This window comes from Fusarium mangiferae (genome assembly GCF_900044065.1).
Source record: "Fusarium mangiferae strain MRC7560 genome assembly, contig: FMAN_scaffold005, whole genome shotgun sequence".
Classification (NCBI taxonomy): domain Eukaryota; kingdom Fungi; phylum Ascomycota; class Sordariomycetes; order Hypocreales; family Nectriaceae; genus Fusarium; species Fusarium mangiferae.
This window is the reverse complement of record NW_024573925.1, coordinates 231,057-249,405: the sequence shown is the minus strand read 5'-3', so window position 1 is coordinate 249,405 and position 18,349 is coordinate 231,057. Positions and strand designations below refer to the sequence as shown.

General features: G+C 49.0%; 8 protein-coding genes across 8 annotated transcripts; 2 read left to right on the top strand and 6 right to left on the bottom strand.

Moving 5' to 3' along the window:
* Window positions 1–27: 27 nt before the first annotated feature.
* On the bottom strand, window positions 28–267 carry FMAN_07009 (uncharacterized protein; the record flags this gene model as incomplete). The annotated part of the gene is made up of 1 exon (XM_041830583.1): window positions 28–267. One exon carries the CDS (start codon window positions 265–267, stop codon window positions 28–30), a length of 240 nt encoding a protein of 79 aa, XP_041681232.1.
* Window positions 268–1,078: 811 nt separating this feature from the next.
* On the bottom strand, window positions 1,079–1,792 carry FMAN_07008 (uncharacterized protein; the record flags this gene model as incomplete). Its single annotated transcript, XM_041830582.1, has 2 exons — window positions 1,079–1,590; window positions 1,645–1,792. 2 exons carry the CDS (start codon window positions 1,790–1,792, stop codon window positions 1,079–1,081), a joined length of 660 nt encoding a protein of 219 aa, XP_041681231.1.
* A 540-nt stretch (window positions 1,793–2,332) lies between these two features.
* Window positions 2,333–3,337, bottom strand: FMAN_07007 (uncharacterized protein; the record flags this gene model as incomplete). The annotated part of the gene is made up of 1 exon (XM_041830581.1): window positions 2,333–3,337. The coding sequence occupies one exon, from the start codon at window positions 3,335–3,337 to the stop codon at window positions 2,333–2,335; it is 1,005 nt and encodes a 334-aa protein (XP_041681230.1).
* A 977-nt stretch (window positions 3,338–4,314) lies between these two features.
* FMAN_07006 (uncharacterized protein) lies at window positions 4,315–5,119 on the bottom strand (the record flags this gene model as incomplete). Its single annotated transcript, XM_041830580.1, has 4 exons — window positions 4,315–4,686; window positions 4,740–4,829; window positions 4,887–5,009; window positions 5,063–5,119. The coding sequence occupies 4 exons, from the start codon at window positions 5,117–5,119 to the stop codon at window positions 4,315–4,317; spliced, it is 642 nt and encodes a 213-aa protein (XP_041681229.1).
* Window positions 5,120–7,797: 2,678 nt separating this feature from the next.
* FMAN_07005 (uncharacterized protein) lies at window positions 7,798–9,678 on the top strand (the record flags this gene model as incomplete). Its single annotated transcript, XM_041830579.1, has 3 exons — window positions 7,798–8,690; window positions 8,739–9,426; window positions 9,475–9,678. The coding sequence occupies 3 exons, from the start codon at window positions 7,798–7,800 to the stop codon at window positions 9,676–9,678; spliced, it is 1,785 nt and encodes a 594-aa protein (XP_041681228.1).
* A 179-nt stretch (window positions 9,679–9,857) lies between these two features.
* On the bottom strand, window positions 9,858–10,742 carry FMAN_16110 (uncharacterized protein; the record flags this gene model as incomplete). Its single annotated transcript, XM_041830578.1, has 1 exon — window positions 9,858–10,742. The coding sequence occupies one exon, from the start codon at window positions 10,740–10,742 to the stop codon at window positions 9,858–9,860; it is 885 nt and encodes a 294-aa protein (XP_041681227.1).
* Window positions 10,743–11,250: 508 nt separating this feature from the next.
* Window positions 11,251–15,820, bottom strand: FMAN_07004 (uncharacterized protein; the record flags this gene model as incomplete). The annotated part of the gene is made up of 3 exons (XM_041830577.1): window positions 11,251–13,065; window positions 13,128–14,119; window positions 14,170–15,820. The coding sequence occupies 3 exons, from the start codon at window positions 15,818–15,820 to the stop codon at window positions 11,251–11,253; spliced, it is 4,458 nt and encodes a 1,485-aa protein (XP_041681226.1).
* A 1,181-nt stretch (window positions 15,821–17,001) lies between these two features.
* Window positions 17,002–18,318, top strand: FMAN_07003 (uncharacterized protein; the record flags this gene model as incomplete). The annotated part of the gene is made up of 1 exon (XM_041830576.1): window positions 17,002–18,318. The coding sequence occupies one exon, from the start codon at window positions 17,002–17,004 to the stop codon at window positions 18,316–18,318; it is 1,317 nt and encodes a 438-aa protein (XP_041681225.1).
* Window positions 18,319–18,349: the final 31 nt, after the last annotated feature.

Here is an 18,349-nt window from a genome sequence, read left to right as displayed (position 1 = left end):
GATCCATCCATTGATAAGTTCTTGATTTCAGCGCGCATAGCTGCTCCATCCGGCACTACCGGCCCCGTCCCTATTCCCGATTCCTGCGCTTAATGCGGCTGCCCGCTTGCGGGCTTCTTTCTCGTAGGAATTGCCATACATGTAGCTGGACTTTCGATCGAGTTCCCGCCCCTTCGCAATAATGGCTTCAGGGTCATGTAGACCATAGAATTCGTCGCCACCGATGAGCCTCTTGACGAGCCGATCTAGCATACTGAGATCCAACATGCTGAAAGATTCGGAGTGGTGGGCTTGAAGAGCGTCAATTTGGTAGAGATGATAGATGATTCTGATATCAGAGACTAGGAGTTTGGTATCTCATGAGCAAGGTGTGCGTTTTGCGGTCGCGACTTGTGGCTGAGAACTTAAATTAGAGCAGATCTCATGTTCAAAGTGGTCCATCGCTTGGCCTTGGTAAGGAACATCTCGCGAACATCAACAGGCAGGTAGTCAGTCTTCTATATATACCTGATCTGACTTGGACTTCATTCCCAGGGTTTGTCTTTGGCTTGAAGGACAGCATGTGGCGAGAGATCTGCATGTAGATCAAATACGTCATTTTATCACTCGGAGACTAGAGTTAGCCAGGAACAGACGAAAGAGGTAATGCCCATTGCTGGCCGATCTTCAAAGTTTAAAAATGCTTTTCGTGGCGCTTGAATAAGGTATTCGATGTATAAGCTGGAATTGAATGAAAGCGCTGAGGAATTGTGGCGAACTTGTGCGAATTGCTTGCAGAACCAGAGAAATCATGGTTATAACTTGATCTGCTTCTCAGTAGCTTCATAGCCGGAATAAAAAAGAAAATCTATGCCCTTTTCCTTCACCATCTCAAAGAACTTCGACTTTTCCGCCAAAGCCCATATTCCCATACACGAATGGCCGACTTCATGGTTGGACGCTTCCAAGTTCTTCTGTTCACACGGGATAGGGCACTGATAACCCAGGCGTATGGAGTGGCAGACAATGAAATAATTTGGAGATTGGGGGAGATACGCCGTGAACACCTCTCATCGTCAACTAATCCGTTCATCGAATACTATTTAGGCTTCACAACAAAGTTGTCCATCTTAAACTTCAGCGTTGAAGTCTTGGAGCCCTTCGCGCCAGGCCCCATAACATACCACTCCATAGAAATCGTCCAAGTCCCAGTCTGCGAGGTCGGAAAGTCCGCCACAAAATTCACCCACTGATCAACCTTGTGCGTGCCCTTAAAGCTCGGCGTATATATATTGCTGCTGAAAGTCTTGGTATCGAAGCTGAAAGAGCCCATTGAATGCGACAGACCATCGGGAGCTTTAGCTTGGACGAACAAGCCAGGCTTGCTAGGCGCCGTGTACCCAACGCTATTCTTGGGGAGAAGCATGGACCATGACAGTTGGAAGCGCGACGCTTTGCAGATCTTAAAGGTCTGGTAGAGTTTGTTGTAGCTTGTCGGCTCGTTGTAGCCGGACGTTCCGGCTGCTTGGATCGCGTGGTCGCTTTTGTAACCGGATTTTACAACTGTTGCGCTGCCGAGCTTGATGTATGTAGGTTTAAAGACCCACGGGGCTGACTGTGTTAGTCCTGCTAGAGATGTTACTTCACATACTTGGGTAGGCTTACTAAAGGCACTCGACTCAAAGCCCGGGTTTTTGAGGGTATTTGCTGGGGTAGTACAGGCTCGTGCATCAAGACCGATAACAGCATCGGTAGGTGCGGAGAATACAGGGGCAGCCACGGCTAGCCAGCTAAGAAGCGCTAATTTGACCATGGTCGCGATATTGAACGAGGGTGTTTATATGACTGAGAATGCAGACTAATGCTTGTACACGACGAAAATTAAGGGTATGGGAGAAAAACGGCCGATGAGGGAATATGGCTCGTTCTTATAATTAAATATAGGGGCGATAAAAACCCCGTGGGCTCGGTAGTTGAACATTATCATTCGATGCTCGAATCAATAGTTTCGCGAGGCGTTGATCTAGACCCCTCAGCCGCACTGGCTAGACAGGGTATCTCCAGGTTCCAGACAAGACCCCTGTATTATATTAACCCAGAAGTGTATTTTCCAATCCTCCCAGTTGCTTTATATCGTCAGCAGGTCTATTCTAATAACCATCGCTCAGCTATTTCCCTAACCTGTATACAACAATTATAGCTATCACAAGAACTGGCACCGATAGATATTACTTGTTCGTCTCATACACCCTGTAGCTTGCATCTGGCTGTAGTCAAGTTCTTCACAACATGGAATTGCAGATAAAGTTCTCATACAAAGTCTCGGTGTCGATATTCAGCTGCCCTATCCCCCTCAATCCGATTTCAGAAACAAGGGCCTGAATCCAACGATGATGCCCTCCAAACCCGACAGGGCACTGCTTTCGTATTTGATCCCGTAAACACTAGTGACCTGGTGATCGGCGAACCATAACTCTCCCTTGGTACCTCCACTGCTTCCAACCTCTCGTAGTTTGTTCTTAGTGTTCAACCAGAACGGGGCGCAACCCAACTTCTGGCCAAACCAAACATCAACCCAATAGAGATATTCTCCTGCATTGACGTCCAAGTCTGTGGTGCTGGCTGGATCTGGCTTGGGAGATCCATACGCCGCGCCCCAGGTATCACCGTACTTTATCTGCAGGAGCTCAACATTGGTGATACCTCCTGCGTAAATGGCTGTGATCTGATCATTGCTTCCCCGTTTGACGGGAGGGAAGGGCTTGTCTTCCCATGGGTTGCCATTTACCCGAATGTCATAGCGGCCACGAGACGCAAAGATCTCATCGTCTAAGTTTGTCAAAGCTTCCTCCGTAAAATGCTTTCCTGCCAGGTAAAGCCAAAAGTCGGCGTAGTTGAGGACGTGGATATTCATATCCGCATCATACTGCATCTTGGCCCTGAAATTGGCGCCATGTTTAGCTCCAATGTCATCTCCTGACAAGCCCTCCCATTCGGATTTAATATTGTCACGTCCTGACTCGTACATCGTCTTGGCGTATGTAACATAGCTTGAGCCATCGATGGCAGGGACGGCATGCTCGTCCATCGTGGCAAGGTAAACATGCACAGCTTTCCATTTCTGAATTGTCTCTTCAGGCACGTTACTCATCCTGGAGTCGTCTAGCATGAGATTCTCGAGGAATATCCTATGACGTGACGCTATTTCTGCATGTGAGACGGCCGCAGTTTCCGTCGTGAGCTTATCAAAAGTCTCCTGGAGAAAATTGACTTCGTCAGCAGAGAAGCCCCATTTTCGTCCATGCTGAATGCCGCGCCCAATAGCTTCAGGTGCATTGTCGCTGCGAGTGCAAACCATGGCAACGATGCCACACCGTATTTGGGGTATGTGAACTCGCTCATGGAAACAATCATCGTCTGATGCAGCGATGCGAAATATCCCAGGAGCAAAGTTGATACGTCTTTGCCCTCGTCATATTTCCTGACCAGGATAGAGAAATCATTAATAGCGGCGTCAAGACCTTCCAATTTGGCTTTGAGGGTCTCCGAATGATACTCTTCTATCTTGTAATCAATCATCTGTTCAATGCGTTTGAACAGCTTCTCGCCTTTCTGGAGCGTGTCGAGGCCTTTCTTGTCGGCCTTGTTGAGAAAGTTCTCATCAATCTTGACCGTTTTGAAGAAATGAATTCCAGGGTAATAGAATATTGTGGTAGTAGTAAGCTAACTGAAATGTGTTTGTCTGTTATCGAACCCTAGGCAGCATATCTTGACTTTATATACTGCAGCGATACCAAAGACACCGCGCGGCCTAAGTGAAGAGCGAAACGAGGAAACAGGGACGGTCTATTGAACAGACGAAGGAGGCCTCAAATTAAGCCGATCCACAGGGACATCTCTACCAAAATGTTCTTCACGCTATGCTCTCTGCATATGCGGGGGGTTCCGAAAGAGTCGGAGATCTACAGTATCTCTGTTGTTTCGGGGAGATGCAGAAACTGGCTGCATATTTCGCTTTTCAGCTCTCCACTATAGACCAATGCCGGCCACATCAGCGAAAGCCAAGTGTCTTGACTTCACCTCATTCATGTTGGAATATTGACTTCCCGCAGACAAGCGAATAGATGGAAGCGCACCCGACGAGTGAAATATAGAACCATAATGACTGGGAAACATCGAGTTCTTGATTTAAAACTAAAACCTAACAGGGGAGCATAATAGTCTTGCAATACAAGCCCTTGTCCCCTCATTTTCTAACTAGGTACCGTGTCGTCGTCTCACGAACCCCAGCACCGCTGTCATCATATTGACATGCATAAATAGACGATTACCAAACTAGCAGGTGTCTTTGGCAACAATGACATTGTAGTTGTCAGAATCGAATTGTTGTCCTCGGACCATCTGAACAGACCAAGAAGGAGCGCAGGGCCTGACGGTGCAAGGGGGGCTGTTGACTGTCCAGGAGCAAGCTGCGATGATGTGGTCGATGTAATCAGCTAGGTAGGAGCACCTAGGTGAAATCGCGTGACCGTTGTCGTTGCAAAGGATGATAGCATCTCCAGTAGCGCAGGCAATTTTGGTGCACGTGCGAGGTCCTGCGCCAACATGGCACACGTTGTTCCCGAGCGAGCGAAGGTAGTTCCTCTCCCGGTGAGCAGCTCGTACGTCCATAGCACCAAAGCCACCAACTTTGCAGATGATATGACCCTGGTTTATAGGTTAGCAAGTTTAACAATGAGAAGGGTGTTATAAAATCTTACCTGGCTGCGCTTTTCAATCTCAGCCTCGCTAGCGTTGTCTTCGGGAAACACGTAGTCGGGGTTCAGCTTCTGAATCTGAGCAACAACTTCCTAAGTGACCATTAGTATTTTCAAGGCCCTAGGTCTAATGCTAGCTTATTTACTCACCTCAGCGGTACCAGTCAGAGTGATGGGCTCGGCTCCCTCTTTGATAGAACCAGTCCATTCCATCGGCACAATCTTATATCCTTCGAGAGGGTTGTCAACAACCTGAACACCATCAGGAAGGGCCTGAGTTAACGTCAGTTTATATGTAGCCTCTTTCAATCGGTGAGAAACTTTACCGCAGCAGAGACCGCTGTGGCAGCGGTGCTAAGAAAAGTGAAAAGAGTAGCCTTCATCTTGAGTATTTCCGTTGTGTGAGGATTGTAAGGTGAAAGAATAGTGTTTGAGGGCTGGCTGTATTGCTGCAGAGATGTTGCTTGAACATTGAAGATGGCACACAATTTGTCTTCTTTTATAGTATTTACGACTTTCTTCCCTCGGATATACTCAACCCTGCGCCTTCCTTCTTTGTGAAGCCGTTCTTTGTACGAGCCTACCGAAATAATTCGGGCCAAGGGTCTCTGGACTCGTATACGCCGCATCGTAAAATTCGCAGGAATTCATGCCTGCACCTTCCTCTTCCATGCTAGATGATCGACGTCCATAAGGACTTTGAATTAAGCATATCGTAGCACATCGAATAGCAAGACCTTAGGTCCACCTTTCCCGTCAGGTGCCTTTAAGGTTATCTTATCTAACCGCCTCGATCCACCCTGAGCAAAAGTCTACAATCACTCCGCACTTGGCACAAGATCTCTATTTTTCCAAGAAGACATACAAGCCAATAGGTTATTATTATCGAGATGCTGAGGTTACAGATAGCTGAATCAATCCAACCAGTATGAAAAAGAACGTATACCCCAGATTCAATAGAGGTTCAGGAACTCCCAACTGGTTGTTCCACTGTCTATCTTCGGGAATACTGGTACCTGGCCTCATTGCTTTTTACCCCTCCCCTGTACTATGGTCCGGACCGTCGCTAGGCATCTTCACCGTATATTCTCCATATCAGAAGGTGTACTGTAGGATTTATCCTGTAAGCTTACAAGACTTGGTGCTCATGCCCTTGTCTGTGGGGGCGCTGCACGCAGGCATCAATGCCCCGCAGGGTCTTTGCGGCCGCCCTTACATTACCGGCAGTTGACTGAGAAATAGCTGCTTTGAGATATTTTCCGGAAAGACGATCTGGGACAACGCATGACCTTCACATTATTAAGAGGCACATGAACACACTACTAGGACCAGTTGTAACATAACTAAAACCCAATGAACATAGTTGGTGGAGTTACTCCACTCTCTTTACAACACCAACATCTTATCCGAGTAGTAAATTATTCTGAACCTCTTAGCTGTCATAAATACTCATTATATATATACTTCGTAATAGGCTGTATCCTCATTGACAAATAAGAAACAGCAATCGCCAAAGGATATCATCATGCCCAGTGACCCTAAATCCGAGGTGACAAGTGGAGAAGCTGCCAAGGGTTCAATCGGCCGCCAACACGTGGCGAGGATGCCATACTCCTTTTTTAAAAAAGAAATTTCATGTCAGCTACGAGCCCGGCCAGAAGTTACATCTCGTGGGGCTTAATGTCCTGGCGCATACTTATCACCGATAATGCAAGATAATGCCTCAACCAGCGCGTCGACGGCGTGGTTGGCCCGGGAAGGCAGAATTTTGCAGAAGCGCGGGTCGCTCATCAACGTGCTCTTCCGCATGAGATCAACGATACTACAAGTCAACTCGTGCAGCCCTCTCCCGCTAGCCACACTGCACCACACGGATTTATAACTAGGTAGGACAGGACGGCTGTGTAAATGGGAGAGGTTGCTCCAATAGTAGATTGACGCCCTACCTTGGATATGTAGTACGGGGACTAGGCACTTATACAACGCATCAGGCTAATCTTTTGGGAAAGTGAGGTAATAGCCAGCTTCAGTCAGGTGAGTTTGGAGTTACTGGAATTCCGTCGAACTTCATGCTTCAATTCATCACCTGAGTATTGGCCATCAAGTAACATATTCGGAGGCAGACTTGCAGTGATGTGACAAGGATAACTATTATTCAAGGCACTGAAAGGAAGTCTAGTAACAAGTCTTCTTCTGGCGACTTCAGGATTTGAATATTGGAGGCCTATGATGAAGCGCAAGGACTTCTATATCACTCAACCTTTGAGCTACCAACTGTTAATTCTTCTCTTGCTACCCTGTATTGCTCAACGCCTAGCTGCATGTTCTTTTAAGAGAATGGCTGAACAGGTACTTGGAAAAGACGGTCAGTTTATCTCGTGTGAGCTAAATAAAACCATCACCGTACCATATGAAAGAATTGAATTGTCATTTAGCAATTGCAAGTTCTGTCTCAACAAGGAAATTCGGCCGCATTCTTGTGTCCGGAACTAACATAAAAACTGGTTTATTATTTGTTCACTTGGGGATAAATCCAGTGCGTGGATATGTATAGTAACCTAGAAAAGAGTGAAAAGGGAAAGGTTGTCGAAGTAAATTGACTTTCACATTCGAACCAAGTCTCTGATTGGGCCGTCTTGTTTATGGATCAACACCATTTAGTACCCCGCCATGAAGTTGCGATAAGCGGGGTTGACGATATCGGAGGTCGACCCGATAAGGTCGGAGCCGTGCCCCGTTCCGTTTCCGAACCAAGACGGTTTCCGGGGTCTAAATGCCGGGGCTAGAAACATCTAATAACGGGGGACAACTAAAACAAATAAAAGAAAATGACACCGGCTACAGAAATTGACCATTTTTAAGCATGCTTTCCCATGATCTTATCTGATCTGCAAAGTTTATCTGGCAGAGTTTGACAGACACGGCTGATGAGTCATCCATATCAGACGCAGAGCCCCACATCTTGAGCTCCGATCTAAATTTTTCCGTTGACCTCATCGCACAAACCCACTCATTCACTCACTCGCTGCAACGCGCATATCTCACATCCCACGCAGCAAAAATGAGTGGAAAACCTGCCCTCGGCCTTCTCGGCGGCGGCCAACTCGGTCGCATGCTCTGCGAAGCCGCATCCCCCCTCGAAGTCGAAATCGCCATCCTCGACGCCCAAGACGCACCCGCCAAGCAAGTCAGCCGCAGCAAGTACCACGTCGACGGCTCCTTCAAAGACGCCCAGAAGATCAGAGAGCTCGCAAGCAGCTGCAGCGTCCTCAGCGTTGAGACGGAGCACATCGAGACTGCTGTCCTGGAGGAGTTGGCCACCGAGGGAAAAGTCGTCGTGTGCCCTTCGTGGAAGACGCTGCGCCTGATTCAGGATAAGTTTGAGCAGAAGGATTATCTGGGAAAGCAGGGTATTCCTATCGCTGAGCAGGTCGCTATCCAGGCTGAGGGTGCAGAGGAGATGCGTAAGGCGCTGAAGGATGTTGCGACTAAGTTTGGATTTCCTTATATGCTCAAGTCGCGAAAGGATTCGTATGATGGACGTGGAAACATCAAGATCGCCAATGATCAAGATATTGAGACTGCTGTTAGCGAGTTTGGAAAGCTGCAGTGCTACGCTGAGAAGTACGTGCCTTTCCAGCGCGAGCTCTCGGTCATTGTCATCCGCACTGAGGACACTGAGGGCCGAACCAAGCGTCTGGTACCGTACCCTTGCGTCGAAACTGTTCATGAGGACAATGTCTGCTCGCGCGTTTATATGCCTCCTCGCGATACACCAGACGAGGTATCCAAGCGCGCTCAAGAGGTTGCTGTCAGTGTTGTTGAGAAGCTCTGGGGACGAGGTGTTTTTGCTGTTGAGATGTTTGTCACGGAGAAGAACGACATCCTTGTCAATGAGATTGCACCGCGCCCTCACAACTCTGGCCATCTCACCATCGAGGCCGTTCCCTACATGTAAGTCTCCAAGGCTGTCCCGCTCATTTCATGCTGAGAATTCCTTAGGTCGCAGTACAAGGCGCAACTCACATCTATTCTCGACGAGCCCCTCCCCGAAAAGCTCGAACCCCACGTCGCATCCAGCATCATGATCAACATCCTCGGTGGTGCCGAACCAACATCCCACATCCCTCTCGTGCAAAAGGCCAAGTCCATGTTCGCCAGCAACATCGGCGTGTTCCCCCATCTCTACGGCAAGCAGTCCAAGCCCGGCCGCAAGATCGGACACATCACCCTCACCGGATTGACCGCCAACATCAAGGAGCTCGAGGAATATGCTCAGCCGCTTGTCAAGTTGGCAGCTGATATGCGAGAGGAGCGCATTCAAGCTAAGAGCAAGAGTCTTCGCCCTGAACAGGCTGTTGCCAAGACTACTAAGGATCCTCTGGTTCTGGTTACCATGGGCTCTGACTCTGATCTCCCCGTCCTCAAGGCTGGTCTTGATATTCTTAGTCAATTTGGTGTTCCTCGGGAGGTTGACATTACGTCTGCTCACCGAACACCTGTCAAGATGGGCGATGTTGCGACTGCTGCTGCTGACCGTGGCATCAAGGTTATCATTGCCGCTGCAGGAGGAGCTGCCCATCTCCCTGGCATGGTCTCCGCCTACACTCCCCTTCCCGTCATTGGTGTTCCCGTCAAGGCCACACACTTGGACGGCTTGGACTCTCTTCTGAGCATTGTCCAGATGCCTGTAAGTAATCACCCCATCTACCAGTGCACACCGGTTGACTCGATACAGCGCGGTGTTCCTACCGCCACCGTCGGCATCAACAACTCCACCAACGCCGCTCTGCTGGCCATCAGAATTCTGGGTGCTTTCGTCCCAGAGTACCTTGAGAAGATGAGGGCTTACCAAGTCGACATTGGTGAGCAGGTGAATGGTAAGGCTACTCGATTGAGGGAGTCGGATGTCGAGTCGTACTTGGCTCAAATGAAGAAATGAAAAGCGATTATATGATAAATTCTATAGATAAGAAATAAAAGGCCAACCACGTTTCTATGATACCAGCGTTTATGCACAGCTTTGATGGATCGGCGAAATATCCAACAGAGGCAGGGACAATAAAGCCCAGAGCTCACAATATCTGCGACCTCTTATCGATTCGTCTCCAAATGCCTTCTCTAGTTCGCCTCGATAAGAACAGCATCATCAACATAAAACTCCAAGTTCTGACACTCCGCCCGAATTTGAATACTCGGCACCATGTCCAAAAACATTTGACTCCAAGTACAGCTCATAGTAAACTCCGTCCATTCATTATACGGCCCAGCCCAGTCGGAGCCCGAAATGTACCCACCCCCGGCACCACAAGTAATCTTTCGTGACTGGCAGTTAACAGCCGTGCTTGTCTTGATCCAGATAGAATAATGGTACTCAGTATCAGCCTTGATCAAGGATGCGTCAACGGGATGGTCGATACCTAGGACGACAGGGCTGATGTAACCAGCCGTATAGAAGTGACCAGAGAATTCGCCGGAGTGTGTATCTTCGTCCGTGAAGGAGAGCGTGCCGCGGCCTCCGAGTGTGTACCAGGGGGCGGTGCTACCTGAGTCGAACCCAGGGTTTGTGATGACGTTGGTTGGTTCTGCGGCCGCTGTTGTGGTGGTTGTAGGTTCCGCAGTGGATGTCGCGAGTGTAGTTGGTTCAGCACTTGAAGTGGTGATCAGGATAGTGGAAGTAGCCGAATCAGAGGTGAGTTCAGTGGTAGAGCCAGAAGCTGTCTCAGTCTCTGACACGGCCGTCGATTCAGTGAAGAAAGTGGTAGACGTCTTAGTTTCATCGGCGATAGTTGACGATGAGACGACAGCGATAGACGTGGATTCAGTAAAGAACGTGGTAGATGTATCGGTTTCGTCGGCGATGGTTGAAGATGAAACAACGGCAGTAGACGAGGCTTCAGTGGAAGTCGTAGATAAAGCGACTGAAGCAGACGAAGAAGAAGGTTTGCATGGCGATGCACAGGCAAGCTGGCATATAGCCAGCAGCTGAAGAGCTAGAACTCGCATGATGATCCAGGTAACGACTGTGAGGGTATTAACAAAGACTGTGAATAAGAGAAGAAGAAGAGGAAGGGGTCTCGTGAACTAAATAAAAACAGTCATGATTAAACATTTAGCTTAAAAAGTCCTCCTGAGAGGATCGCTAGACGGTCTAGAGAATAAACTATTGATTGAGGTTAACGAATCATAGAGATTAGTGCCAATAGTTGACAGGGCAGGGACAAGCTAGTGGAAATTGGCAGGCATTTGTGCCCACTTCTTTAGCGAGCTTATGGATCATGTCAACTACCCTGCACGGGGAGCTTTTTTTACAACCTCAAAAGAATTTGATACATAGTCCTTGGGGAGAATCGGATGATATACGAGAGTCGATTAAACTACGTAGACATTAAAGGGTAATTCGACAGATCAACTGCATGTACAGGACATTGCGAGAAACAAGACTACATCAAAGTTTGCTAAATCCCTGTGACAGTAATCACTCATATTCAACTCATCACCGTTGTGAAAGGTTTCAAAATCCATCACCAGCCCAAATCCTATCCCAAGCATTTTTCACAACCTCAATCTCCAACTTCTTAAAGAAGTCATCCACAGCAACATCCTCCTGCCCCTCAATCCTCATAACGCCATTCTTCACACCTCGCCAGCCCTCGACAGGAAGCTTCAGCTTATCCTGACCGAGGCCATAAAAGTATCTGCCCTTAAATTTCTTCTCACCACGTTCAATTGTGTCATACTCAGCCTGGCATTCCTCGCAGATCATGCCTGACGCGAATGTTATATATAGGTATGCTGAGCGTCCGGCCCACCACTTGAATTTCCGCGCAGGGTTGCAGAAGCCACCGCAAGTGTAGTACCCGTCTTCCGGGTCTACCAAGTCTCCCTCGTCTGTAGGTGGCTCGCTGGTGTCCTCCTCATCATCGCTGGTGTCAACATCGGCGTGAGGTTCGTCATTTTCTTCCTCAGTCGTGATCTCCTCTTGGTCTTGAGCCTCTTCGTCTGCTGACGCACCGTCCTCGGTTTTGTCGGTATTGCCTAGTCTTGAAAACACAGCTGACGCAACAGTGCGAGCACATCTATCAAGCCCCGCATCATTCCTCAGCGCCTTGCTCATCAAGGATAATGACTGCGCCAGCATCCATAGATAAGGGGCATCGTTCCATCCAACGGAATCGTTGAGACCCGCAAAGCAGTCATGCAGCAGAGACTGGATGGCTTGCTGGAACTTTTCAAGTGGCCCCATGACAAGATACATGTACGCTAGTCCAACACGATGAAAACTGGTCCATGATGCTGATGTTCTGGGAACGTCTGAAGCGAACGGCCGTTGCATAAGACCAGCGAGCGCGGTGAGCCGTTCTGCTTTGTAGACCGGATCACGAGACTTGCGGAAGAGCTCGAGCTGAACATTAGTCATACAATCAACAGCTCGGAGCATCATCAGGAGTGCGGTTCCGCCAAGGATCGGGAACCTGAGACCTGTCGCGCGAGTGTCGAATACCTGGTCCAGTAGCTTGAGCGCCTTCTCGGGCTCTCGACATACCTCGAAGTATATCACGGCGAGGTCAAGTCGGAGAGGAAGAGCGGCGTCGAGATTATCCAGGAAATCAATGGCCTCTTGGTAGAACTTGACGATGAACTCTTGCTCGCCTGTTTCTGAAGCAATGTCGCAAAAGAGAGCATGTCTCTCTTCACCGTCCTCTGCGTAGTCCGATGCAATCCATGTGATCCTCTCCACAAGACTCCACTCCTTCAGCATCTGGATGTACTGAGCCTTGTCCTTCTTCTCCACGACCTTGAGCTCGTCTACGAGATCTTCACCTGGAGTTATACCGTCGGAGTCACTCTCTTTGGCCTTGGAAAATGATTGGAGAGCAGTGTCGTATTGGCGAAGTTTGCGCTGCGCCCTGGCAAGCGTCGTGTAGACCTTGCGCTTCAACGCCGGAGGAACATCGCCTGTTGATAATCCATTGGCTGCAGTCTGTGCCACTTCGCAGGCCTCCTGTTTCTTCTTCTGTTCAATGAGAAGGCTAGACAAGACGCATGAAGCTCTGTAGAACTCCTCTTCGCCAGGTTTGCAGAGATCGAGAGCAGCGCGGCATGTTTTCTCAGCTGGATCCAGAAGCTCATACTCGTCGAGGACTTCTGCAACCGCCCGATGCGCTGCAGCGTCAGGCTTGATCTCGTCGCCGAAGAGATTCAAGATTCCAAGACTTGCTGCAGTTTCATCGAACTCCTCACTCTCTTTTTCGAAGGCGTCTTTGCCCTCAAATCGATCGGGGAAGTTTATGACGGCTTGATCCATCAACAGTTTTGTCAACTCAGACTAGAGATTCACAACACATTAGTCTCTCTGGTGCAGCAATGGTTACTTGGGGGGATACCTACCACTTGCAAAACGCCATGAAGTTGCTGCCACGAGTCAAATGCGTCTTTCGAGTTCTGCGCCATGTAAAGCCGACGCAGATAACCCTTTGCGATATCCACGCGACAAATCGCCGGATCAGGCCCAACACGCTGCCACCACTCAACGGCAAATTCACTCAGCCCGTCCTTGACGTCCGACTTCTCAAGAAGTCCCGCCCACTCAGCAACCTTGACATTGGTCACAGAACCGCCACCACGCTTCCCATACAGAATACCGCTCTTGGCCATCATCTCAGCGAGGCCTGTTTTGTCAGCCATCGTCTCTGCAAAAGCTTCCAGCACTTCAACCTGCTCTTCTGGCGTGTGCTGGTTCATATCCATTGACGTGAAATGCGATATGAACCATAACGCTGCGTACTTGAGGAGTCCTTCGCATACAGCTTCACGAGGCTGTTTTAGTAGTGCTGCGCTAGTGACGAACATTTTCCGATTTGCTTCTGAAGGTCCCCATCTGAAATCCGACGCGCCGTGAGTGCTATTAGTGAAGTAATGCCTCATGGAGCGCTCCTTGAAGGTGACGGGCAGTGGTCCATCGTCATAGATACTGTCATGTTTATCGTCATCATCCTGCTTCAGGTCTTGGACTGCTGTGGCTTGACTGGCTTGTAGTCTAGCCAGGACCTCTGTATCATAGCCAGGACCACCGATCCTCAGGAACTTGTCGAACAGCTCACGTATCTCTTCAATGTCGAATTCGTTGTCCTGTGCAAGATACTTGACCAGGGACTGGACCTCGGCCAGAGTCAAGAGCCTCTTGGAGAAGGCGACCCAGTGAAGTAACGACGCAGCGACCTCCTGGTGTTTGGGGGGCATGCGGCGCTGACATTCTGCGAGAAGGATCTCATAGATTCCGTGAAGGGTTTTGGGCTTGTCTTGACTCAGAGCACGGAGGACAGCTCCCTCACGGCCCAGATCATCGAGACGGCCTAGAAGATGCTGGGCGTAGAGCATATCTGGTACAGTGTGAGCTAATTTCTCAAGATGAAAGAGGATAGATACTGACTGGGTGAGGCCTCCTCAATGTTGTCGGCGATTCTCTGCTGCACGTAACGACTAAATCGTCTCAAATTATTCAGAGCGTTGATCTCGCTCCAGACCAAAGCTCTGAGATCTTGAATCTGTTTCTTCTTGGTCGCTTCAATTCGAGTCACCTTTGTACCTTCTGGGAGATCATCCAACTTCTCAGGCCTCGAAGTAACAACAAGAGAGATTTTCAATCCCTTCTCGTTAAAGTAGTCGGTCAGAAACAGCTTGAAGTTGGCCCAATCACGAAGCTCATCAAGTCCATCCAGCACAATAAAGAGGTTGAACTTGGAGTCTGGCGCAAAGACAGCACCGAGAAGATGTTCAACGAGGTTTTGCCACAGCTTTGTATCGATGTCAAGGTCGTCTCGAGCTATCTGCGCATTCAGCTTCTCACAAGCTGCATAGTTTGTTTCTGCGATACGATTGATGACCGTGATGACGCCGCAGAGAAGGAAAGCAAAGGCGTCTTCTTGTTCACGGAAGTAAAAGTGCGCTACGCAAGTATGACCTGTCTCATCTTCGCTCGCTCTTTGAGCAAGCTTGTCGTGTAGCGCGGCAGCCATGTGACTTTTACCCGTACCGGGCTCTGATGTCACTGCAAGGATGGGCCGTGTTCCGTCTGGGAGCTTCAGCCATTCTTCCCACTCAGGCTCGGAGAAGAGCCAGCTGCACGAGTCTGGAAGGAGAGTTTCCTTCAGGGCGTGATACTCGTGGTCGTCGTTGAAGACTATGGGCATGGCGTTGCGGATACTGTTGGAAGAGCTCGGTTTATTCGCTTGCGGCTTCTCCATAGTCTTTTCCTTCTTCTGCCCGCCGAAGAGCTTGAGGATCTTGGCAATGTCGCCGCGAATATTCTCTGTGTTCTCATGAATGGTGTCGATGGTATGGCCGACTCGCTCAAGCATTTCTGCATGAGACTTCTGGTTCTCATCAAGTTGCGATGCCATGGCAAGAGTCTCTTCTGTGTTACCGAGGATGGCAAATTCGGTCGCTTGCTGCAAATGATCCAAGTTCTTGTTCATGTTCGCCCGCGCGCCACCAAGCTCTCCGTCGTCGCCTTTGAACAGGTTCGAAATCCATTTCTTGAAGCGACCTAGCTCGATATACTTGTGTGCAAAACCGCACATGGTCAGAAGTGATGTGAATACCTCCATCAGGCAGTTCTGATAAGCCTTGTCTTGCGGCAATCTCTTCTCCAGAATTGTAATCCGACCTAAAAAGCTGTTCATGTCTTCAAAGAAGACAATGACGATATCGTAGTCGGCTGAAACCGATCGACACGCTTGAAGCATGTAGGTCAAAGCGGTTCCAATGGCAGCGGCTGGTGGAAAAGCCGGCGCGGCGGCGGCAATGATTTGGTTCGCGCCTTGTTCGACGAGATCCAGGTTGGAAGAGAACAAGGTCCTCAATCGATCTACCTTGCCCTTGTCGTGCCTGAACTTGTGAAAGTTGTTCATCTGGTCAGTTCCGTAGTCAAGCATGGACTGGACATTGTCGAATTTGCGCTGCAGACCGAAACCGACGATGCTCTCATAGCTCTTGAGAGCTTCCTTCCACAGATCGGCAACATCTCGATCATCATTCTTTAGCTGTTTCTCCAGCTCCACGCGTGCCTTTTTTGCTACCATGATGCGATACGCAACTGCCACTAGGAACAGAAATATTGCAGTGCTAGAAATGACAGCAGGGAGATGTGAAAGAGAGCATGTTTGAGGGCGAAAAGAGAAATTGCAAATGGCTCTGGGGTTGAACAATAAATACGAGGGGTTTATTTGTTGCCTTGCAAGGATTGATGCTCTCGTGCCTCACTATAACTAGAATCCGCGACGCTATTGGTCCAATACTGGACCAGCTGAATGCACCGTCAGCGGGTTTTGTATGCAGTCAGCAATTAACAGCCCATACCAAGGCTTAGCTTATTCATTAGCTTCCACGTTATCATCGATCAACCAGATCGAAAATTGATGCAGTTTTCGGAAACCTTTGCGGGGACATTATCAATTCCATAGTGCCTTTAATAACACCATAAGGTATGGTCTACAATAATCCAGTCAGGATCAAATGATCTCTTCGATTTATGGATTTATGGCCAGTCCCTTCTCTCTGTAGTCACCCAAACCCCTTCTCCAACTTCATCAGGTACGGCAAGTTGCATCAAATAACCGTTGTGCAGAAAATGTAAGAAAATCGCATTGTCTTTATGAAACCTACATCAACCGAAGGCGGTGTGACTGCCAGAGGAAAGATCGGCCCTTTTCACTGCACATGAGGGCTCTTTGTTTGAGTTGGAAGACCGAGGTTACAATATCGTCAGCTTACTTGCAGCAAACAAGCCTGGTGCCTAAACCTTGATTATACTGGCAAATACTACCAGTATTTTCGTCATCAGACCCGGCCAGGACTTCAGCGAACCACACGAGGCACCTCGTTTCTCGGGAGATGGCTATGTGATGTTGCTCTCAGCCGAGCGGAACATCCCGTTGGTTAGCCAATTTGACGTTCGACTCGCCATGGCCATTTGCTTCAAGGGCAGCTAAGATGCAGTACAATGTAGATCAATTGAAGCCGAAAGCTTACCATTTCGATCTCGGATTGCAGGGTCGCGGACGGCAAAGCTACAGTGTTTGTGGAATTTGTTTCTTAAACTTTGAGTGGCGCAAGAGAACAAAGCAAACAGGAACAAACAACAAACAAGTTCCCCTCATAATGTCTACAGAGTGAACTAATGAAAAGGAGCATCATTCGCTGGATTACTCGCTTTCATACTCATTCCACTACGACAACATCATTGACTTCTCAAGACCTCACCATGACGAGCTACTCTCGTACTAACATACACGATGCTGCCGCCTCTCTAGAGCCTCAGATGGACTACATCTGCAAGGTCAGCGGCGCGACTGGACTTTCGTTATCCGTTCTTTCCGGTGGAAACCAAGCGTACGCCAAACATTACGGCTTCCGAGACGTTGCAGGTCAGAATACCCCGGATGGAGATACAACGTACTTCATCGGCTCTGTGACCAAAGGAATGGTGGCAGTCCTCGTGGGCATGCTGGTTGAGGAAGGGAAGCTCGGGTGGTCGACTCGCGTCGCCTCAGTATTGCTCGAGCTCCAAGATGCATTCGAGGGCCGCGGCTCGCAGATCACTATCGCTGATCTCTTATCCCATCGCACTGGAGTGGCGCGTAGCGACGCCATCTGGATTTCTCGGGCCGGGAATATCCTGCTCCCAAAGTCAGAGGGTATACGGACCTGGGCTGCTCAACCTGTCGTTAGAGATTTCAGGACTGACTTTCTCTACAATAACTACACCTACGACGTGGTTGGCCGAATCATTGAGATAATTGAGCAGAAAAGTCTCGAGGATATTTTCAAGGAGAGGATATGGGAGCCGCTGGGCATGCATCGCACGTCTATGGAGGACCTTGCTGGGAATGCCAACACAGCAAAGGCTTATTACGCCCTGGAAGATGCCTCTTCTTATGAAGTTCCAATTCCTACCATATCCCACAAAACCATCATGGGAGCTGGTGGGGCCATTCGGAGCTGCACAAATGATCTGGCCATATACTATAGCAGCTTTATGAAAGCAGTCAATTATCAGTTCAACAACAAAACGACCTCAACCCCAAACTCGCCATTCAAGCAGCTGACTACAATTCTCCGACCTCACAATCAGCTTGGCGTCATCTCTTTGCGCGAGCAGTCTTATGCGCTGGGCTGGGGGCGTGCACAGCTCCCCTGTTCGTTAGGCACTCTCAATTACAACTATCTGCTTATTCCCTCAATGCCAGTAATTGGGCAAGGAGCTCCAAGTCAGCTCACTCTGTATCATGGAGGAAGCATTCAAGGATTCAACACAGCTGTTTACCTCTTACCCGAAACCGAGACGGCCATCATCGCAATACAGAACTCGTCGGGTCTGGGCGATGCATGCGATTGGATTCCTCAGATGATCATGCATAAGCTGTCAGGCAGTACTGAGAGAATCGACTTTCTGCATCTTGCTACTGTGGCTGCGAGAGCGGCCCTATCTCTACCAGAGAAGATTGATGAGGAACTTGAAACGAGACGAGAAAGAGGCACCAGGCATTTGGACCTCAACGCATATACAGGTTGCTACTAGAATGCTCTTCGCAATTTTCGCATCGACGTCA